The sequence below is a fragment of the Clarias gariepinus genome, chromosome 5, assembly GCF_024256425.1.
Source record: "Clarias gariepinus isolate MV-2021 ecotype Netherlands chromosome 5, CGAR_prim_01v2, whole genome shotgun sequence".
NCBI classification, from domain to species: domain Eukaryota; kingdom Metazoa; phylum Chordata; class Actinopteri; order Siluriformes; family Clariidae; genus Clarias; species Clarias gariepinus.
This window is the reverse complement of record NC_071104.1, coordinates 24,184,553-24,204,619: the sequence shown is the minus strand read 5'-3', so window position 1 is coordinate 24,204,619 and position 20,067 is coordinate 24,184,553. Positions and strand designations below refer to the sequence as shown.

The window sequence follows — 20,067 nt, the reverse complement described above, 5'->3', positions numbered from 1 at the left end:
TTCTTCTCTTTAAAGTAGGGGAGAAAAGGTAGTCATGGAAGACTATAATTGGTTCAACCATGTTTATTTTTATTAAACATATGATGATCATGTGCAATGTCACCGCCAAATGACAACTTAAGTTTAGCAAATAATGGTGTGCTATAATTGAAAAATACCAAAATTGTATTTAGTGCTTTGCATTATATATAACTAACAACCACTGATAATACCGTGAAAGGTCATTCAGTAAATGTGTTTAGACAACATACTATACCTGTGTTGTATCAGTGATCACATAATCACAGTGTTCCCATGTAATGCAGTATGCAGACTTTGTCAAAGTGGCAGTTATCTGGCTAAGTGCTTAAAGACTATTCTCACAAGGCCATTAACCTCCAATATTTTAGCTTCAACAAGACACCTATTAGTGACTCAGCTGACAGGGATGAAATAAATTGTACTTGAAACCCGATAAATCTTTTTACAGTAAAGTGCTCCTGTTCACAGAATCAATATCCATAGAAGATATAGAATATTTTTGAAGGCTACCACATTCGTGATTGATCTCATTTTACATAGCTATTTAAAAACTAGATATGAGGCAGTAAACATGATAAAGAATCGTTAAATACAACAAGCAGCAGGTTAGTACTGAAGCCTCAAATGTACTTGAAGCAATACAACTAGATTTACTTATTGTATTGACCAATGCGGTTAATCATTTTGTAATATTGTATGTGAATGAAGTATGAGAGCACAGAAGAGAAACAATGTCTGAAGGATGTACTCTGGCGCCAATCCAGGCTCCTTTCATCAATATCACAATCAACATTTAATTAGAGGAGTCATGCACAGAAGCACTATCATCATTTATCAGAGGCCTAATGCAGCAGGTAGTCCCAGCAGGTCAAGAGACATCAGTCACATCAGGCCTTCAGGGACCACTGTCCCAGCTGTTTTCAAACCTTCTCCTAGTAAGAAAAACAGGAGAACTGAGCTTGAGCAAGTCAGCCACTGGAGGGCGCTAGAGTGATAGATGTTAAAAAAGGTTAAGCAGCAGCTGGGATAGGCTTAGAAAAACATAGTTATAGTGAAACATAGTTATCATCCAACCTTTTTTATTTTAGCTACGCCTATCAAAGATAAAGGTTAATCCAATTATAGAAGAGCATCTCAAAAAACATTAATTCAAATGTAATTAAATTGTTAAACTCTCATATTTTAACATTGCAATATTTTATCTTATTGCAGACAGCGTTGCTTTGATAGCAGCCTTCAGCCCGTCTGTAATGTTTTTGTGGGATTTATCAGGTCAGGTGAGTTGGCTGGCCTATGAAGCATAGTAACATCATGGGCAGCAAACGGTAAAAGGTAAAAAAAAAAAGAAAAAAAAAGAAAAAGGTTAGTGGTAGTTTTTGCAAAGTAGGCGGGTACTAAGTCCTGCTGGAAAAAGAAATCAGAATTAACACAAAGCTTGTCACCACTTCACACTGGACTCCTGACTTCCTCTAAACTCTAGGACCTTGATTTATATGTAAAATGCAAAATGTACTATCACCTAAAAAAATAATGAGTAAGTAAGTATAGATCTTTGTCTCCTTAAACCAGGTAAGATGATTCTGGCAATGTCTCTAGTTCAGAAATGGCTTGATACTAGAAATGCAACAGTTGTAGTTGATTTCCTAAAGATGTGAGTGCATGTAGTGGCTCTTGATGCACTGCCTCCAGCCTCACTCCACTCCTTGTGAAGCACTCCCAAGTTCTTGAATCGGCTTAACTTGACATCCACTGAGAGATAAACTTTAATTATGTACTGTATGAATAATAATAATATGCTCAGACTTGAAATAAAATTAAACAATTTATAGATACTGACATTATTCCACTGATGGGATAACTTGGTCATTCAGTACATTCAGGTCATCAGCTGACTAAATTGTAATCTCCACATATTTTTGCTAAGTCTAGACCTAACCAACCAAAGAAACCCTAGATCATAATACTGCTTCTAAAGACTTGTACAGTGGGCATAAGGCATGATGGGTGCATCGCTCCATAAGCAGCCCTTTTTACCCTGGTGTGCCCGTCCCTCTGAAATAAAATAAATCTGGGCACATAAGACCACATGTCGTTTTTCATTTCCTTTTTTTAAATTAATGATTCTTTATGGTCACACAGCAGATTTTATCCCAGTCCTATCCCATATTGTGTGTGTGTGTGTGTGTGTGTGTGTGTGTGCGCGCACACGGGAATGCTTTTACTTTTACTGTTAAACTTAGCTGATTTCTACGGTCCGTTTTTTAAAGATGTAATTTACAAAGTGTTTGATCACAGACAATTTTTCCACGTTTCTTCAACAAAGTATGAGGTTCAATACTATCCTTATAGGTTTTAATAGTTCGTTAGACAGTTTTTGACCCAATTCCAGTTATTTTCCTTATTGAATGTCCTTGATTTTTTTGATTCATGCAATAATTTGTCCATTCTGAAATCGGGTTTTTATTTTTGGTTAGGCTGTATATTAAATACATTTATTAGTAAATAAACATTCACAGTTATAACAATGCATTTGGAGATATTATTGTAATGGCCAACATGCAGATAATCCAATATACATTTAGACAGCAGGTATTTCCTGTTGAGTTGTCTGTCTTATTAATAGACCTTGAGAAGAATGGAGTTGCAGGAAAAGAAAGAAACATGGCTGAGCTGAGCTTATTATTATTCCCCAAGTCCTGCTAAGGTTAATAATGCTTGTAATTAAAATTGATGGAGAATTTGAGGCTCTGCTAATGCAGTGCAGCTAATGGGAATTGTGTGATTTCTTTTGGCTGTGTGTCAGTGAGTTTTATAAAGCATTAACTGAACTTACTCAGTCATTTCATATGGCTTGGCAAGCTTCTTATACAAAGGAGAAATATATGAACACATGCAGACTGCATGATAAGTGACCAAAATGTATTTTATGGTTGATTACAGTTTTATTTCAGAGTAAGAAAAAACATACAAACAGTATTCTAACGGTAATGTGATTTTCAATGCCCACGTACAGTACTGTATATAACTGTATTACAAAGAATATTGCCTTTTATGTAAGCAGCAATCTAGTCCACTGAGCACAGCCTTATGCATAGGGTTAGTGTCTGTGTCCCGCCACAGTATAACAGTGGCACTAAAGGCTGGAACAGATTATTCTGTTCTCAGGGCACTCTCTCGGTTTTCATTATGTAGCAATTACCTCCTAAGGCCCGAGACACCTGGCTCCCAATTAACTCTGTAACTATGCATCAATTTAATTAAGCTTGAATAATGTTATCTCCACTAAATATTACCTAAAAGTAGCCACTTATATAGTAGACAAACAATTTTAGGCTGCTTTAAAAAGCCAGTGATCAATTCTTATAAAAAAAAAAGCATTCCTGCATACATATCTAGGCAGTTTTATTATTATTATTATTATTATTATTATTAGATTATACTTACACGCTATTTACTGCACATGTTAACTAAAGAGGAATGAGGGAAAACATATTATAGATGTAAAAAAAAAAAGTGGTTTATATTACACCAACCCATAAATATAACAAATTAAACATACCATCTTCAGATGTCATTTATTTTTTTATTCTATTTTTATTTTTACTGTGTTTTTGTATCAGGTATTAAACACAAAGACATGCTTATTTGGTAATATCTGCTATACATTTACCAGTGTTTCTTAATCCCCGGTCTTTACCCCTGCTATTAACCCTGCTCTATAACACACACACAAATTAGTTGATTAGTGCTGAGAATTGAGAAAACACTAAAATGTAGGGTTATACTGGACACTGAGTTTAAAATTCAGTATTATGATTAGTACTATTGTTCAGTCTATTATTAGCAAAGTGAATAAAGTATTATTTATAACCCTACTTATACTGGACACTGAGTTTGAAGTTCAGTATGATTATTAGTACTATTATTTAGTCTAGCATCTTGTTAAATAAATAGATAACACCAAATATGAATACACCATGGTAAAGTTTAAAATAATTTCAAACAATAACACCATTTAGAATGTGTTATATGGAAAATGTAGACTAATTTTCACTATGCATTAATGTTGATGCTTCATAGTCATTGCAAAAGTAGGCTTATTTAAAATCCTATTATATATTACATACAATCTGTTAAAAGCTCTAGTGAACGCAGAAACAAACTTATTTGCTACATGTTTTAAATAAAATGTTCCGGTTAAGACAGGGATTGAGCTGAAATTCCCTTTCGATATGCTCATATGGCACGTCTAAAAGAGAACAAGGTCTGATGACTTTTATGATAAATGCCTTTAAAAGAGTGAATAATGAACAGAGCTCCAACCCACTGAGGGGGCTAAGAAAGCTCTGCGCTGCAATGATCGCCCTGTAAAACTCTTTCTCTGGGCTATTAATTTGAGATATGGTGAATGACAGTAGAGATAGAAGAGAGTGAAGCAGCGATTTTTGTACGCGAGCTATAGTCCTTGTCACAAAAAAACCCCCAGCAAAGCTGTTTTCTGTTAAACTACAAAACCGATGAAGGTGTAAAGCAATCTACAGTACCTCAATTTGATGTTTTAGGTTACCTAGTGGCCCATTTTGCATTTCGTGGGATTGATTCAAGCTTCATATGAATTCACGGCCTGGCTCACAGGCGAGGCATGTTAAATGTGTTCTATAGAAAATCCATGGTTTGTGAAAGCTAATGATTGATGAAGATGTGGGCAAAGCTCTTTATCTGTTCAAATGATTAATTTCTATGCAGATTGATTCCCGTTCCTCATGGTCAACCATGTTTATAACAGGACTGTTACATGATCAAACCCCTGTAGAACTCAGAAAGAAAAAAACATAATAATATTGGCATGGGCTTAAGAATACTATTAAAATATATGTAAAATGTTTTTTCTGATGTACTGATTCTAGGATTAATAGAATTCCCTTTTTAAGGTTTTTGAATGTAGCCCAAATTTTATATCTGACACTAAATAAATAACATTATATCAGAACTGGTGATGTTATGAAGGGATAAAATACTGTAATGAAGGGATAAAAAACATATTTGGAAATTACAATAAAAGAAGGAGCAGTTGGTTGGTTTCAAGTGTTTTATTTGCAGTATTTAAACATCAGTTCTGCACAAGTTCACTTAGTGTGAATGTAGTTTAAAGTGCCTGTCTTAACCCAGCATTTTGTCTGCAAAAACACTGACTGTTAATGCATAATCTTACCTCATACACACATTAAATACCTGGAGCAAGAAATGTAAGCATGACCTTTGCCTACCTCTAGGAATTGAACCCTTCGGCTCTTTTTTTTCCGAACACAGACTAAGCCCAGTCCCAGCAACATTGATTCATTAGATTCAACATTTGAATAAAAAACAAACAAACAAACAAACAAACAAACAAACAAACAAACAAACAAACAAACAAACAAACCACATTTGATAATCACCACTAACGCTAAAACTGGCTTGATCTATGACTGGACAAATAGTCCTGTGCTTACTAAGATGTCAGTAAAAATCTTGCATAATATGCGTAAAGTACATAACACTGTACATGTATTTTAAGGGATACAATTTTGTTGTGCTTCCCTTACTAAGTACTAGCAATTTTAGCTAGAATGCACTGCTCTTTACTGATTTCCATTTCACTTGACTAGAACTAGACAATTTACTTAGAACATTCATTATGTACTTATAACCATAAGTATAGTAATCACAGCTACACCACATTGATTGCAGTAAAGTTACAATGTATGTGCTCATGTTAACTTTATGTGACACACCGATCAATTAACCTAGGTCATTGTTTAGTACAGATAAAATTGATTGATAAATGAAAATCACTTCCTTCTAGGTCTTTGGTTAATGATTATGCTAATATTTCTAAAACATTTTAAAACACTAAGGTTAAGATTCGCTCGAATACAAATAATGGTACCCTACAAATGCACACAAAGACATCTTTTCATATAAATAAAATCTTTAGAAAATAATTCTTTTTTCAATTTGAATCTATTTAAACGTGTCAAAGTAAAACTATGTATTGTAATGCATTACATAGTTCCATGTAAGACATTAATCACAAAGGCCATATAACTATAATGTACACAATCTACATAAAGTACTTAAGATCCAAGTAAACATATCAATTATTGTGCCTATTAGGATAGTGTTGGCTGCATTATGTCCCTTTAATTTGTGCTACAGAATAGCTTAAATATACACTGAAATTCAGTCACATTGACAACACTATGTACCAACAATTATTAGATTTTTGATTAATTGAATTCTTGAAATCTATATCTGAAATTAATGTGCAACAGTTGATTATATAACATCATTACACACAGTTTACCTAACTGATAGATACAATAAGGAGGGAATGAAGAGGTTGTGTGAAGAACATTGTGAATAAGCACATGCCACTGAAAGATTTTGGAAATTTGCAGATGATGATATCTTCTCTTTTAGGAACACTTATAAATAACACTTATAAAAACTTTCATTTAGTGTCAATGTAGCGTTCACTTAAAACCTCAGAACTGCCATAATTTTTACTGTTATAACAAATCAGTTATGAAATTGTGACCTTCGTATGATTCAACATTAAGCAATTAATTCTTCACAACGATCAAGTTTTTTAATATTCTGATCCCAAAATACTTTTAGTATATGGCACATGACTCCAATGTGGTTGAATAAAAATAATTAGAGGGATGGCAACACTGTAACCCCATGCCACAACTGTTTTGGTATTACAACTATAATGCTTTGTGACATTATTCGGTATTGTACAGAGATGTATTTTGTTATTAAATGAACATGGAGCAGCTAAAATATCATTGCACCTTTTATAAATCCTGGCCCAGTCTTTCAATTTCATCAATCAGGAAATCGATATCTGACCTGGTGGCGGCAGCATTGGAAATTACCATCCGGAAAAAATTGACTTTGTCACCTTGCGGCTGGTACCCAACCATTGTTGAACCACATTCCATCATCATAGCCTTGATTTTAGGAGCCACCTGGTTTTAGAAGAAAAAACATTGTTTTACAATCACATGACATTAGACAGGCTTTTCTCATGTGCTGAAAATATTACAACCATGGAAGCCACAGTTGGACAGTTTGGAAATGGTAGAAGCAGCTGTTACCTTATGGAGCCTCTGCCTCTTCTCCTCTTCATCTGGCATGCCACGCAGGCTCGGTGGAATGTACCAGAAGCACACATTAGTATGCTGAGGCTGAGGGTAGGAGAACACAACCAAAACAATAACCCTGTTACACAGTACTGAACTACAAAAACTGCTATATTCTATAGTTAACCTTCCACACATTTTATCAGTTATATTTCCCTCTAAAAAAGATATAAAATAAAAGCTGTAATTTTAGAAATGTTTTTTACACACCTGCCCCTGGAACACCAACTCATAGCCTTCTCTGTTTTTGATCTTAGTATAGAGATACTCCGAGAGGTCCAGACACCGGTCTATATGCTTTTCAAATCCAATGGTACCCTGTTCCAATAAACAGGAAATAAATCACCTTATATGTATTTATACTGTACATTTCTCTTCATATTGCTTTTATTCCTTTTTAACTCTAACGCTAATATTCAGTTCACTAAGATGAATAGGATGTTAATAAAAAAAAATCAAGTAAATTTTAATTAACAAAAAAAAGCTGCAATTCCTTTCTTATGTAATTGTGTTCAGACCTTTGCTTTCCACATTAGCCAGAACTTGAAGATGTCCACGTGCCGGCCACACTGTATGGCCTTGTCTCCAGTATCGTAGGAAACATCATACTGTTTATCAGGTTGGAAAAGATAGCCAGCACACATAGAGTTGCAGCCCTGCAAAAGTCCCTGTAAAACACACACACAGTAAGAACACCCAGACATCCAGACGTTCACATAATGAAATGTCAATGCACAGAGAGAGAGAGAGAGGGAGAGAGAGAGAGGGGTGAGGAGAGTGGTTAATGATACACTTCAGTGAGCACAGCCCCTCACTGATTCTTCTACCCTTTTGTCCTGTTTATCTCTTTTTTTCACTTCCCCACTCAGTCTCCTTCTTTTATTGTTTTTCAAGTACTATCTCTCTGTCTGTTTTTGTCTCTCTGTCCCTGCATCACCCATCCACTCTCATGCACCCCACCCCAATACCATTCTTCTACATACTCTCAGCCTTACCTTCTCTCTGACCAGAATGGCAGAGCACTGTAGTGGAACGCCCATCATCTTGTGAGGATTCCAGGTGACAGAATTTGCTCTACAAAGTAGCCAGGCAGATTGAGAACAGGCTCAGACATATAGACAGATGACTAATTAAAGGAAAAAATGGCTGTATTTGGTTGTTGGGATGTTGTGCTGCGTTGTTTGGCTCAATTTGTCTACATGAAAGAATGGGTTACTCTAATAAAGCAACATTATTAGTCATTCTGATTGATCACAGTTATCTTCTATCCTGATAAAAGTGGTTTCCTCCGGAATGGCAATGGCTCCATTCACAGGGCTCACCAAATTGTTTAATGGTTTGTTAATTGTCTTCCTGGTCACCAGATCCTAATTTCATTGAGTTTCTAGTTGAGATTTTGAACTGCAATTTTAGGCAGGCTTCACAACAACCATCATCAAACCTTATAGAGCAGATATATTTTGGACATATGATGTTAATCCCACCTGAGGATTCAATTAATTGACAATGTCCATGCACATTGAAGTTGCTCTGGTCACATCCTGCAGTCCAACTTCTTCTTAATACATTTCATGTTTTTTTCTTTCTTTAATATGTCACCTGTCTGACTGTGCATAAATAAAGCGTGTGTATGTATGTATGTATGTATGTATGTATGTATGTATGTATGTATGTATGTATGTATGTATGTATGTATGTATGTATTTATGTAACAAGGTGAAGTGTAAATAGTACCTCTCAATACCATTAAGTTTGTGTCTGTGCTTTCTGGACATCAACAGTCCACCTCCCCATGCTCCCTGTGGACACACACATAAGTGATCTGCTGAGCATTATCTTCAGCAAACATGCCAATGGCACAGTCTCACATCATACTAAGTGTCTCTCATAACTATACAGGCAAATATAATGTAACTACTGAGAATGTGCACACTGCTACAGATAGATTACAGAAATACACCAACTTCATGTAAGCACATTTTGAAAGGTGGAAATGTTTTTAGCAAAGTATAATAAATAGTATTAAAAAGTATATAAAAAGTATTAGGTTAAGTATAATTACATTATAAGTTTTTTCCATTAAGATTTTATTTCTGATTTTAACAATGCATGCATGGACAGGATTAAATTATAAATGTATGTAGAGTCTCTGCTTTTAAATAAGTCCATATTGTCTCTGTAGGCAGCATGTTGTTACTGACAAATTCCAGTTTATTATAAGCTCATATGATTTTCTTAAATATCGGAATGCTACAGCAATTATATAAAAGTTAACCTATAGAGTTTTCAAATACTCTTATTTAAATTTTAAGACAAATCTGATTTTGACATATGGGAGTATTTAAATATGAATTTGCACTGGGTTTTATCAGTAACTATGCAAAACTCTTTACATTATAATTACTAGTACTTACACAAGTATAAGAGTCATTTTAAACCATTAAACCATTTAAATCATTAAACCAATGACACTGGCACTTACAACCATCGTTGTGAACTTACATCCACATGCAGCCACATGTTATACTTCTCACAGATATCTGCAATCTCGCTGATGGGATCGAAAGCACCGTAAACTGTAGTACCAGCTGTGGCACTCACAAAAAATGGAACGTAGCCCTGAGAAAGCACAGAGACAGATGAGCTATCACTCTCAATGGACTACTTTCACTGACTGAAAGAAGTTAAAAGCAACAGAGCTGAGAAAAGTATTTAAACAAATGTTACTCAGATTTAGCATGCCTTATAGAGTATAAGTGATATCATCCTGGGGTTTTTTCCGCGTTTTTATTTTGTGTATGCCTATATCCTTTTACATTGGACTTTCTTATCGAAGATAAATACGGTGAATTGTGCTTTTATTAAACCACCAACTACAGATTATGTGTTTGCTTGCAATGAAATCTAGAAAAATATTTAGTTATATATTACTGTGCCTACTGATTAATAAAGCATATGATTTCTTATGTTAGGAAATGTGTAATTAAGAATTACTATATTCGCAAACATCTGTTTATTTTTTGTGCAAAGACTCACCTTACGTTTAGCATCAATGACCTTGGCCTCCAGATCAGCAGGAATGACTCTACCTCTGACAAAGGAGACAAATACACAATCAGCCATAACCTTACACTGCTAAACATTACTTGGGTGGCTCTTTCCCCTCAGGGCATGACTCTAAAAAACCTCTGAGAGTGTGCTGTGGTGTCTGGCACCAGGACAATAACAGTGGATCCTTTGGGTGCTGTGCGTTTGGGTCTTAGTCGATCTGTGGATGCTTAATTGGATTGGGTTCTGGGGAATTTAAAGACTGGCCTTGGGCTCATTGCCTGCTGGGCCTCATGCAGAACGAGCTGGAGTGAACTGTGTGTTCTGATACCTTTCTATTGTGACCAGCATTCATATATTTGTGCTGCATTGGCTTTTCTGTGGGGTCAGACCAGACAGGCTGGCCTTTGGTACATGTGGGTATGACTGAGACTTGGATGCCCATGACCATGATCGTCACAGGGTTTATTGGTATATAATTAATAATTAATGTTAATGTGTTGATATCATACTGTGCTGATAATGTGCTGATTGGTGAATGTAACACACACATCTCAAACACATACATATAAGTTACCTCTCATCAGTACTCAGCAGAATCAGATTCTCTGTCCCAAAGCCAAGAACTGCACTCGCTTTCTTTATAGAGTAATGACTCTGTAAGTAGCATATGAAAACCATACAGATGCCATGTGTAAGAAAGCTTGCCTGCTATGAACAATAATTCCAACACATTTCCAACACATCAAGTGAGAAAAAAAGTGTCTGTTCACTCAAAACTTGCATAAATTGCAATACATAAATATAAAAAAATTTTATCTATGAGAAACAAATAAAAACTACAACTTATCTACTAATTAATGTATTGTAATTGCAATACAATACATCTGAGACGAGACCGATATAAAACACAGCCTAACCAAAGTCAATACAGTCCAAACAAGGCCAATTACACTTTTACTGTGGTATTCTGCAAAATTAAATCCACATGACTATATTTGTAAACACTAATTCTCTCTGAAAAAGTAGTTTATCAACTTAAATATATTCAAAATATTATTGTTGAATAATACAACTTTTGTGCATCATTAATATATACCTTTGACTTAGTAAATAAACAGTTTTCGCTTTCTTTTCTTAGTACAGGGAAACATGCGTAAATTATTGTTCTTGATAATGACACAGGAATTATATTTTTAAAAATCCAGAGTATTGCTTAAATGGAAAGAATCCGGTATAAGGAAAATGTACTGTATAATTGATGATCTTAGTTAAACATATTTTTTTTACATTAAAACATATTAAAACAATACAAATAACAGGTAATCAATTTAATATACAATTGAATCAATGTAAAATAGAAATATAAAACTACAATATGTGATAAAATAGAAATATTCTTACAAGTGAACATTCCTATAAATGTGCAGAAGAAATTTACAGTGTAGCGGCTTGTAGAAAAAAAATCTCTCCTGTTTACATATTGTTATAGAAAACAATCATTCATAGCACCTGCAGTGCTAGTTAGTCTACCATCAGAAATATCTTTATTAATTTATCAGTAAGACACAATACATACATGCTCAGATGTGAACAGCACAAGCCTGGGGGCTGCAGTCATGCCTTTAGTCTTCACCTCAGGAAAGTGCTTATAGCGAGCAATCATTACACTGTACATGTTGGAGATAGCTCCTCCTGTCAAAACAAAAATCAACTTACTCACATTCTACAAAAAAACTGACACAATTGACATTATAAGGATAACGTTCGAGTAATAAGTTTTTATTGGAATGTTAAGAGCACACAAAACAAATTGTATAATGCTTTACTGTTTAAGTGAGTCAGATGTAAGTAGGAAAACAACCTGGAGAGAATATTCCATCTCCTTCTCCATTTGACCAGCCTACAATCTCTCTCATTTTTTTCAAAGTCAGCTGTTCCATCAACACAAATACTGGAGCAATTTCATATGTGAACCTGTGAATAACATGTGGCAATTTAGTTCAGGATAAAGCTCTGCGGCAGTGCTGAGGAGATCAAACATGAGCTCAAATCAGGTGACTACTGAAGTATAATTTGGGGGTGTGATAGATAGATAGATAGATGGATAGATGTTAGAGAAAACAACATATGTGTCATTGCATAACTGCTTTTTGCCCCTTAACTGACAAGTCATTTTGGATCTTGAAAAGTAATTTTGGACAGTCTAAACAACTAAAGGGAATAGAACATCATACAACTGGAGATAAATAGTGAAATAAATCAACAATGTATGTTTTATTGACCTCTAAGGGCATATGCCATAAAAAGACACGATAGAATCTCTGACCTCTAAAGGTCATTCTAAACTGGTGTGTTCACCTGGTATTTCTTTAGTCCTACTCCTCTGATGGTGAAATCTAGCATGAGTTACATTGAAATGTAAAACCCTATGGGGCACCAGCATCTATTTAGATAGTAACAAAATTATATTATATTGAATGGAGAGATATATATTACAGAAACCTGTGACATCATCAAGATGCAAATAAACCTTAACAAACAATGCATTTACAGCCTGAACACTCCTATCTATACTTCTCCCTATAGACTATGTTTCAAACCTGTGTATTGCAGATACACCAGAAGATTGGGCAGAAAAACGAAAACTCACATATTAGTATTTGCAGTTGAGGTGAGCCATTCCCCGGCCAAGCCAATGATGTCCAGCCCAGTAGACAGCTGGTTAAAAAACCTGGGGTGACCTGAAAGACATCATCCACAACAAAGGGAATGGAGTTCACTAATCCAGCATCAAAATGGTGGAATCAAATATAATCCCTCTAACACCATCATCTGTAAAGTAACAGCCACATATTTTTTTAAAGCTATTGAAATGTCCTGTAATGCCTCACCTGTCCTAACGCCATATTTTAGTGTGTCTCTGCAGTCTACTAGGATCTGCTCCAGGCTCTCAGGCTGGTCTGAGAGCTCCAAGTTAAACCCTTCTATACCCTCTAGGAGCTGGTGTGGATGGTGGAAGTCCAGCACTTTTGTGGATCTGTCAAATGTCTTCCGCACATAGTTGGTGAGGATTTCCACCACGTCTAGGAGGAACTGGATTGTAGGCTCTTCACCGTTCTTGGCAGGCAGTAAATCTTTAGGTTATGACAGTAATAATACTATTCTGTTATCAGTGTGCAGATAAAAAGAGGGAATTAAAAGAAACACTTAAAGCAAACACAGTTCAAGCAAAACAGAAATAATGTGCAAAAATATAATTATCTCACATTTCTTTTGGTTTCTAAAAATCAATGTGTTTGAAAAGCAGGAGAACTCTCTCACCCCTTGCATACAAGTTGCTGAAGTCTGTCTCAGTACGCCGGAAGTGTGAGTCCTGTAAACCGAGCTTCTGTGGTGATTGTTCGTTCAGAGAAGCCACAATCCGACTCTTTTCATCAAGATTATTGTTCTTCTGCAAAAATCCTGAATTGTAACAAAGAGAGGAGGATCGTATTGTGGGACTTGCACGAGCCAAGACCTTCTCATATATTCTTTACTGGCTGTGTGGAGCATGGAGGATTTCCCCTTCAGTGCCGCTGCATAGGGATTTATGATGGAGCCATAATCGGGGGGAGGTTCGCCCCATGACATCAGTCAAGAAAAAAATGAATGGGCTCCGTTTAGAGCGCCTCTAAATCCCCCTGGAGCCGATCTGAGAGACACCGAGACCATCACACACTCCACCGACTACTGACTTACTGAGCTCGCAGCTAATGATGCATGCTGCATTCTGACTCACTGATCCGTAACATTTCAAAATAGCTTTCCCCCAACCCCCAAATCACAATTTATGCAGAGATAATACTAATACTACTACTACTACTACTAGTAGTACTACTACTAATATAATTATTAACAATTATAATTGTTTATTCTTCTTTTTCTTCTTCTTCTTATTGTTGTTGTTGTTTTTGTTGTTGTTATTATTGTTTTTATGGAGCGAAGAACAGGCTTTGTTAAAAAAGCAAGAAATTTAGAGTGAATTTAAATTAACTCGTGGCTTAACTCGTCCAAAATTTTAAAAATGTTTCTTTTTTCTGGAAAGAAAAAGAAAAAGAAAAAGAAAGCACTTACATAAAAACGGCACTAAATTGTACGATTCCGTGTGCCTGGGTGATACTATCGAGCGACAGTTTTTACTTTTGGCATGAATCTTAAAGGAGCATACAAAATCATATTAATTTCAACCAATAGGCTTAAAATCTTTTGCTTTAAAGGTACAACATATAGTCACGTGAAACATACAAGCCTACAAAAACTAGAAATGAAACAGATAGCAGCACAAATCAGCGGCTGTTATCCTGATACTGTATATGGTGTGTTATTAGTAAAATAGCAGAATTATATTTTTTAACACGTATTTTTTAAAAATATATTTCGGCATTGTGTATCGTCAACAAACAATCTAAAAAAAAAAAAAACTAAGAAAAACTTCCCACAAAAATAATGCGCGTTCATTTGAACCTCTAAACAATTTAACACACAATACGTTACAATTAGAAATAAGAAATCAGAATAAAAAACACTTCGAATGTTATTTATTTTGAAGAGCTTTAGCGGACCTTTCGTCCTGGCCATATTTCCGAGCGGGGAAATCTTATCTGATGGAGCGCTAATCTCACAGTAACACCGCAGCCGTCTACAAGCAGCAGCGCGCTATCACGGGGAAACACACCCCGAACACACAAACACAGCCCAGAACCCAGAGACTGGTTAACAGATAACTGCTGAGCAGGAATCCTCAGGGAACAGGGCATTTATCACAGGTCATAATCACCTATGTGTTTTATTTTTTAATTTGGAATCTTTTAGAGTCGGCAGCAATTAAGTATCTAAAACTATATCACGGAATCTCCCTGTTCGAGCCAATCAGTCAGTGTACTAAAGATAAAAAAAAAAATCCTGCATGTAGAATGAATATTATTTAATATTGTGATGTTTTATGCTCTGTATTCAAGCACATTTATGTCGCAAATATAGACTTACTTTTTTTCCATAGTTTCTACAGTTCCATCTCTATTTAACCTTAACATTAATTAGCTGAACAAAAACCTGTCAATTCCCATGTGCATCCTCTGTTGGGGGCGCTAGAGGATCAGACTAGGACTTAGCTGTCATCCCATTAACTGAATATGTGGCACACGTAAGGGACCAATTCGACTTCACCAACAATAACATCATTTCATTCCTGTGCAGTTTTGTCAGTATTCATTTTCGGATTCTTGATTTAATAATAAAAGCTCTTCCAGGCATATCCAAAATAAATCATGCAACCCCTTGCCCCAAATCACTCCGCATTGACATTTTACACCCGAACTAGACAGTGACAGCTGACAACGCTTTAAAGTGATGTGTCAGGGCAAACCATGAGCAATCCATTCTAAACCTTTACGCTTTTTCCAGTCCCAAATGCGTATACGTTTTACCTGTTGTTTGCGCATAAAAAACGAACAGCATGAACTCACCACATATCTTCATCCCGAGCTTTCTAGTACACCCGTGTGCTACTCCACTCCAGTCATAGCCTATAAAGAGGGAGAAAATTAGCAAACGCATTAGACCTAAATGCAGTTACGTTCTTTTAAAAAGCAGTCCAGCCGAGTTGCCGTGTTTCCATTAAACACTTTCAATTAAGTGAGACCGTGTGCAACTCCCCCACAGGCAGGAAGATTGTTAGTTATTTGGAGGAAAGTCTAGGATAAAATGTACATTATCTCAGTTATCCAGGCGGCAGAGCAGGTAGTCACAAAGCTTGTAAAGAAAATCATCAGCGAAAACAGAAAACATGATGTCTTATAGATGATAATGTGTGTGAGAAAGAAAGGGGGGGGGGGGGGGAGAGAGAGAGAGAGAATATTGTTATCATTTGTTGCAGGTATGGGCTATAAAAATTACTTGGAAAAAAACAAGGCAAAAACATACAGAGCAGCTTTTGGGCCACAGCTAAGCGTAAATGATGGAATAGTGCTAATGTAGGTCATGTAAAAGAAGTCTATTGCTTTTCTAGAAACTGGAAATGCTTCGACCCCCCCTCAAGCACACAAAGCTGCAGAGAGCAGTCAGCCATTACGACCAATTTAGTGTCCCCACAATTAGGGTTGCTCTTCACTTAATTAGGCTACACACTGCTTGAAGCCAGGCTCGCTTTTCAAACAAATGAAAAAGGCTGAGATGTAAGCTAATAAATATAGACTACCAAAAACATTATTATTATTATTATTATTACATTGAAATGACAGTAGCGATGAATATGCCCTCTTCCCGTACCCCACTATTATTATTACTATTATTATTATTATTATTATTATTATTATTATTATTATTATGTTGTTAAAACTAGAAGAAAACGAAAAATTAAAAAGTCTTAAACATGACATTTTAAAAGGGATGAAGATAAATGGGTTCTGCGGGCGTCTGTCTACTTTAATCGTCCCCATTTTGTGCTTTTAATTCTGACAGTGAGTGTGTGTGATTTGCTGCACCTGAGGCGATGACCAATCGGTGCCGTTTCACCCTCATCATTACCCTACCCCTGCACCCCCCTCTCCAGGACAAGATTAACGACGGCAGCCACAAAGCAAATAGCCGGGGTGCAATAGCGTTTTATGTGGACGATGCACCTACTTGACGCAGGTGGCCGTAAATTTGTCATGTTGGGGTTGGGCTCGCCGCCGCAGGAGGAGGAGGAGGAAGGAGCCGTCGGCGCCGCCATCGCTCTAGAGAGACAGGAGCTGAAGACCAAGAACCAAAGCGCGCTGTCACGGCTCTGATTGCACCTCGGCTGAACAATCACATTCACTGCGAGGAGGACAGAGAGAAAGTTTAGCGTCAGGTGCGCTTCAAATCTATAGGCTTTTTTTAAACAAAGGTAGCGGGCTGAAATTTAAGATCGCCAGTATTCGCAGCAGAATTTAGAAAGCCTCATTTAACACAATATTTCCAGGCTGATAAAATGCGATGAGTAGTTAAATGAAAAAAAAAAAAAAACACATTGGATAATTTAGAAACCAAAAAGAGCTATACGAATATTTGGCTTATTCCAGTTATACAGGAAAATCTCTGATGAGAATATTTGTGATTGCAGGGAAAAGTTTATTTCACACAGTTGACATGAATAAAAAACGTACTAGACAGTGGCGCCGCAAAAATGTATGTCAGTTTCTAAATCTTGATCATGATTGAAAGCATACAAGTTGTTACTGAATACTAATTAAAAAAGCACAATACACCATCAACAAACTGAGAAATACTTCAAAAAGTGTCGAGTAAATATTATTGGTGGAATATTTGAAAGAATAAGCATATTGACGCTTACTAAATTCTTTCATTCATTTTCAGTTACTTGTAGCACCGTTTCAATCAAAACCCAAAACGGAATGATTATTTATGTACCAAAATAGAGGACACCAGAATCACACAAACTCCCTTAACACAGTGTAGACTATTGCGTAGATAAGGCACCTGTTAGAGCATTGTTTTCAAGTTAGACATCTACAAAATATTACAAGCATTTATAGTTACCTTGTGAAGCAAATCCAGTGATTGGGAAACACCAAAATATCCAAAATCAAAAGACAGCCAGGTCAACTCAGATGTGTCCTCACTCCTTTCAAAGCTTGGCGCAAATAACAGCCGCCTAAATCCCATCCGCGGTGACCTTTGGAGAGGACACGTGTGATTTGTTGAGATTCAGCGCGCGACTCCACCGTTTTATTCGTTCCCGCGCGCGTGAGTCATACTGTTACCTCCTGTTGTAACGCATCTCAGGCCAAGTAGTCTTCATCAGAAAAAAAGAGGGGAAAAAAACATAAATATCTCCCAGGACGTATCAAAGCTACTTTTAGGACTTGCCCGCAGGTCTTGATAGCGCGACTGGAGGAACAAGTCACGTAAGATTTTGGAAGTCACACTCACGCACTTTAAGCACAGGGTGGGTGGGGTGGGGTTTGCAAAATCCTGACCTTGATAAAAAAAAAAAAAACGTAGGACGAACGCACCCGTAAGGGAAACGAATATGCTATAAATAGTCTCCGTCCTAATCACACAATATTATTACATCATTCATTTTATCGGTGGAGCAGATTGTTGGTATGAATTAGGCTACATTCCGACGGTGTTTCTGTAGGATGTATGTCAATATTTAACCAGAAATACACATAATGGAACAAATTTCCTTAGGTTGGTATAAAGCGATAGTCTCTATATTAGAACGAAATGTAAGAAAACACAAATATTATACATAAAATGTATCAAATCCACACGGTGGCGGTAAACAGCTAATTTAATAAACTTCGATAACCACTTGTCGATTAAAACAGGAAGCTGATAATTCGGATAATTCGTGTGTTGACCCAAACGTTACAGGTAAATGCATAGTAATACCCTGTCGTTTTGTGGAAACAGATTTATTCAGATTGCCATAAAGCGGCGCTGCGGCTCCGTGTTTCAGGACTTGGACAGCTCCATCTACGTCACAGCGCCAAACCGCCAAACACAAGATATTTAGTGCACTAAATGGGGAGGAATGATTGTGACCCCATATAAATACAGTAGTACCGGTGATTACCGAAGATTAGTTAAGATCAAATTAAGACCAAAACACAAAACCACGACCTTCCAGGGTCATAATGTAATGTCCAGAGCAACATCGGGTATGTATTTACTTATCCCATTATACAAAACATTTTTCCTTGAATATATACTTTACACCCCTTATATATATATATATATATATATATATATATATATATATTATATATACAGACAAAGAGAGAGAGAGAAAGAGAAAATGTGCATACAGCTTTGTCCTCAAATCACCACAAGATGGCGTTGGAATATAAGAGCATACAGGTACTGTACTATTAATTTCTTCATCTTCAAAATCAGGAGAACCAAAGAATGTCAGACCTATAGAAGAATCGTTTCTTATCCACAGCTTTTTATATACACAAGCCTCCCAGTCTAGTAATTTCAAACAACTCAACAAATATGTTTCCTTTTAAATAAATACTTTTTAAAATAAATTGCCTTGCATAGCTTTGCAACTGAAAAACTGCATGCTTGCATGAATTTTCAGTCTATACATCACCAGACTGATATACGCCCTACCTATCCAATGCTTGGTAAAAAAAAAAAAAAAAAAAAAGTTACACACACTAATATTTTGTTGGACTACCTTTTGCACTGATTATGGCATGTATTTTCATTGGCATTGTTTTAATAAGCTTTTGCAAGTTCAATTTTTTTTTTTTCAACAGAGTTGTATTCATTTCTCTTTAAGGTCTTCTATTGATGATGGGGGATCACTGCATAAAGCCTTCTCCAGCACATCCTAAAGATTCTCAATGAAGTTAACATCTGGACTCTGTGGTTGCCAATCCATATGTGAAAATGATGTCTTTTCCTCCCTGAACCACTCTTTCACAATTTGAGGCTGATGCATTCTGGCATTGTTATCTTGGAATATACCTGTGGCCATCAGAGAAGAAAACTTGGTTCAGTATATTTAGTGGATTTTCTTTTGTTGTTGCTTCTGTTTGTGTGATCTAGGTTCAGCAGTGTTATGTACCTAAAAATGAGGTTATCAGCTAAACAGAAGCAACAACATATAACATTTCTTGAAATGGCTTGTATGAAAGGCGCTAGAAGAAGAGAGAAGGACAAAGTAATGCACACATCATTCTGGAACATGATAAATCTAGACTCATTAGGACATATGACCTTTTATTATTGCTTCAAAGTCTATTATTAATACTCCCTAAAAACC

At 36.2% G+C, this 20,067-nt stretch overlaps 1 protein-coding gene across 1 annotated transcript; it reads right to left on the bottom strand.

Moving 5' to 3' along the window:
• Positions 1-5,096: 5,096 nt before the first annotated feature.
• On the bottom strand, positions 5,097-18,168 carry gad1a (glutamate decarboxylase 1a). Its single transcript, XM_053497235.1, has 17 exons — positions 17,823-18,168; positions 16,926-17,099; positions 15,767-15,826; positions 13,584-13,724; positions 13,154-13,396; positions 12,913-13,003; positions 12,124-12,236; positions 11,839-11,954; positions 10,837-10,916; positions 10,248-10,302; positions 9,714-9,830; positions 8,946-9,010; positions 8,207-8,285; positions 7,730-7,879; positions 7,422-7,529; positions 7,167-7,256; positions 5,097-7,037 (listed from the first exon to the last, which is right to left on the bottom strand). Exons 2-17 carry the CDS (start codon positions 17,011-17,013, stop codon positions 6,864-6,866), a joined length of 1,770 nt encoding a protein of 589 aa, XP_053353210.1. The 5' UTR covers positions 17,014-17,099; positions 17,823-18,168; the 3' UTR covers positions 5,097-6,863.
• Between the last annotated feature and the right edge of the window lie 1,899 nt (positions 18,169-20,067).

What these genes read in the sequence shown, in the direction of transcription:
- gad1a (XM_053497235.1), bottom strand. Translation starts at nt 17,013, where the DNA reads ATGGCGGCGCCGACGGCTCCTTCCTCCTCCTCCTCCTGCGGCGGCGAG. An exon ending in CTGCTGAGTACTGATGAGAG is followed by an intron (nt 10,303 to 10,836) that starts GTAACTTATATG and finishes CTCCTTTGTCAG; the next exon opens with AGGTAGAGTCATTCCTGCTG. An exon ending in AGTTGGTGTTCCAGGGGCAG is followed by an intron (nt 7,257 to 7,421) that starts GTGTGTAAAAAA and finishes TCCTACCCTCAG; the next exon opens with CCTCAGCATACTAATGTGTG.